The 2,144-nt window shown below is 42.8% G+C and overlaps 1 protein-coding gene across 1 annotated transcript; it reads left to right on the top strand.

The window, feature by feature from the left end:
* The first annotated feature begins 891 nt into the window (after positions 1 to 891).
* Positions 892 to 1,998, top strand: LOC138944597 (uncharacterized). Its single transcript, XM_070315417.1, has one exon. It carries the CDS (start codon positions 892 to 894, stop codon positions 1,996 to 1,998), a length of 1,107 nt encoding a protein of 368 aa, XP_070171518.1.
* Positions 1,999 to 2,144: the final 146 nt, after the last annotated feature.

Consider the following 2,144-nt stretch of genomic DNA (forward strand, 5'->3'; position numbering starts at 1 on the left):
AATATCAAATGCGGAAAATGTAAATAATAATAATAATTCAGTACGAACACCGGGAACAGCTTTATCGCGACTCGATGCGGAGATGTGGCGTATTCTCAACCTCACGACTCCTGTCGACGAGGACAAAAGATGGAAATTGTATAAGGAAGTATTCCAACGCTATCTTCACTTTGCTCGGGAAGCTAAAAAACGCTTACGCGAGGATGAGCAGGATAACGACGAGGACATTAATGACGAGCAGAACGAAGCCACGAATTTGGATATCGACGATAACGAATTTATGGAAACGTCAGCTTTAATTAGCAGCGACCGCGGTGACGGGAGCGCTAGTAGTAGTAGCAGTAGTTTCGGGAAAAAACGCGCGCAATCGGCTGAAATGATCAAAAAAATACTCGGTAGTGTACCGAAATCTTATCGTGACAAAGCGCGTGCGATATTAAAATACTTGATCGATATTCCGACATCTAAGATTAGCTGGGATAGACGAGGACTCGTAACTATAGACGGCGCCGTCGTAACGGGTTCGAATATCGCGGAACTTATAAACGACGCGATACGCGAGAGAAAAACATTTAAAGCAACCGGAAGAATTCAGTTTGCTCGATTACTGCACGACATAGGTACTCCTTCCAATCTCATAGGAAATAATGATTTATTATATACGTTCGTCCGATCTCATCGTATTAAAAACGTGGTTCCGCGCGGAAGTTCCACTCCGAAAACTTCGACCGAGCGTTCAAAGTCGTACAGCCGTAAGGTAGACGAAACGAGCGAAGGAGATACGCTATTTGTATCCGCCGACGAGGACGAAGACGACAAAACATTAACGAGCTACGCAGATTCTCCGACAAAGAAAAGAAAAGGATTGCTCGACTGGAGCAAACTCGAATGATGGAGCTCGAAAAATTGTATTACAATCCCTCGCACTATGCCGGCTATTCGGCGACGACCAATTTATCGCGAGCCGCTAAACCGAAATTCACACGTAACGAGGTCATCGATTGGCTTAAATCGCAAGACGCATACACGTTACATCGTCCGGTACGTCGAAAATTTCCACGCTTACATTATAACGTGACAAATATCGATGACTTATGGGAGGCCGATTTGATCGATATTCGTAATCTCAAGAGTTATAATGACGGTTATTCATATCTATTAACGGTTATCGATGTGCTTAGTAAATTCGTTTGGGTAGAGCCTTTACGCGACAAAACAGGCGCCTGCGTGGTAAAAGCCTTTAAACGCATATTCTCGAGAAACAAAGAGCGCCTACCCGTATACCTGCAGACCGACAAAGGTAAAGAATTTATTGCTCAGCAAGTACAAAATTTCTTAAAAGAAAAAGATATTCGATTTCGTGTAGCGCGTAATCCTGATATTAAAGCAGCTATAGTGGAACGCTTTAATAGAACGCTCAAGGAACGGATGTGGCGATATTTTACGCACAAAAATACGCGACGCTACATCGATGTTTTGCAGGATATCGTTCGCGCTTACAATCATACTCGGCATTCCACCATCAAAATGCAACCTGCAGTCGTTACGAGGGAAAATGCGCGAAGCGCTCGTGAAAATATGAATCGTCGTTGGAACGACAACGGCGATGGGGCGAAGAAAAAGAATCGCGGACAAAAGCCTAAATATAACGTGGGCGATTTCGTACGTGTCAGTAGAGCAAAAGTAGCCTTTGAGAAAGGATACGAGGCAAAGTGGAGCGAAGAAATATTTCGAATTCACCGTGTTCTCGAATGGAGAAAACCGCACGTATACGAATTAAGCGATTTAGCGGACGAAGTTATAGACGGAATTTTTTACGAACAAGAATTAGCATCTGTTGTTAAAAACTTGCGAGAAGAAGAATTTATCGTCGAACGTGTGATAAAAAGTAGGGGGCGTGGTAACAATAAACAATTATTAGTTAGTTGGCAAGGATATCCTTCAAAATTCGATTCTTGGATACCCGCTTCGAGTTTAAAATCTTTGAATCAAAAATGAGGGAGGAAGGATTTTATATGATTCTCCCTAGTAATAGCAGTATGCGTTTTTTTCCGGAGAATAAAACCACATGTTTCACTACCGAATTGCCTCAACGTATAGACTTGCAAGGACGTTGGGAAGTAGCGCTCACGGAGATTCAATTT

The sequence above is a fragment of the Polyergus mexicanus genome, unplaced genomic scaffold (genome assembly GCF_030449975.1).
Source record: "Polyergus mexicanus isolate NDT 795.1 unplaced genomic scaffold, iyPolMexi1.0 SCAF_300, whole genome shotgun sequence".
In the NCBI taxonomy this organism is placed as follows: domain Eukaryota; kingdom Metazoa; phylum Arthropoda; class Insecta; order Hymenoptera; family Formicidae; genus Polyergus; species Polyergus mexicanus.

Bases quoted from the DNA above. Each gene is read 5' to 3' on its own strand.
- LOC138944597 (XM_070315417.1), top strand. From the start codon at position 892: ATGGAGCTCGAAAAATTGTATTACAATCCCTCGCACTATGCCGGCTAT.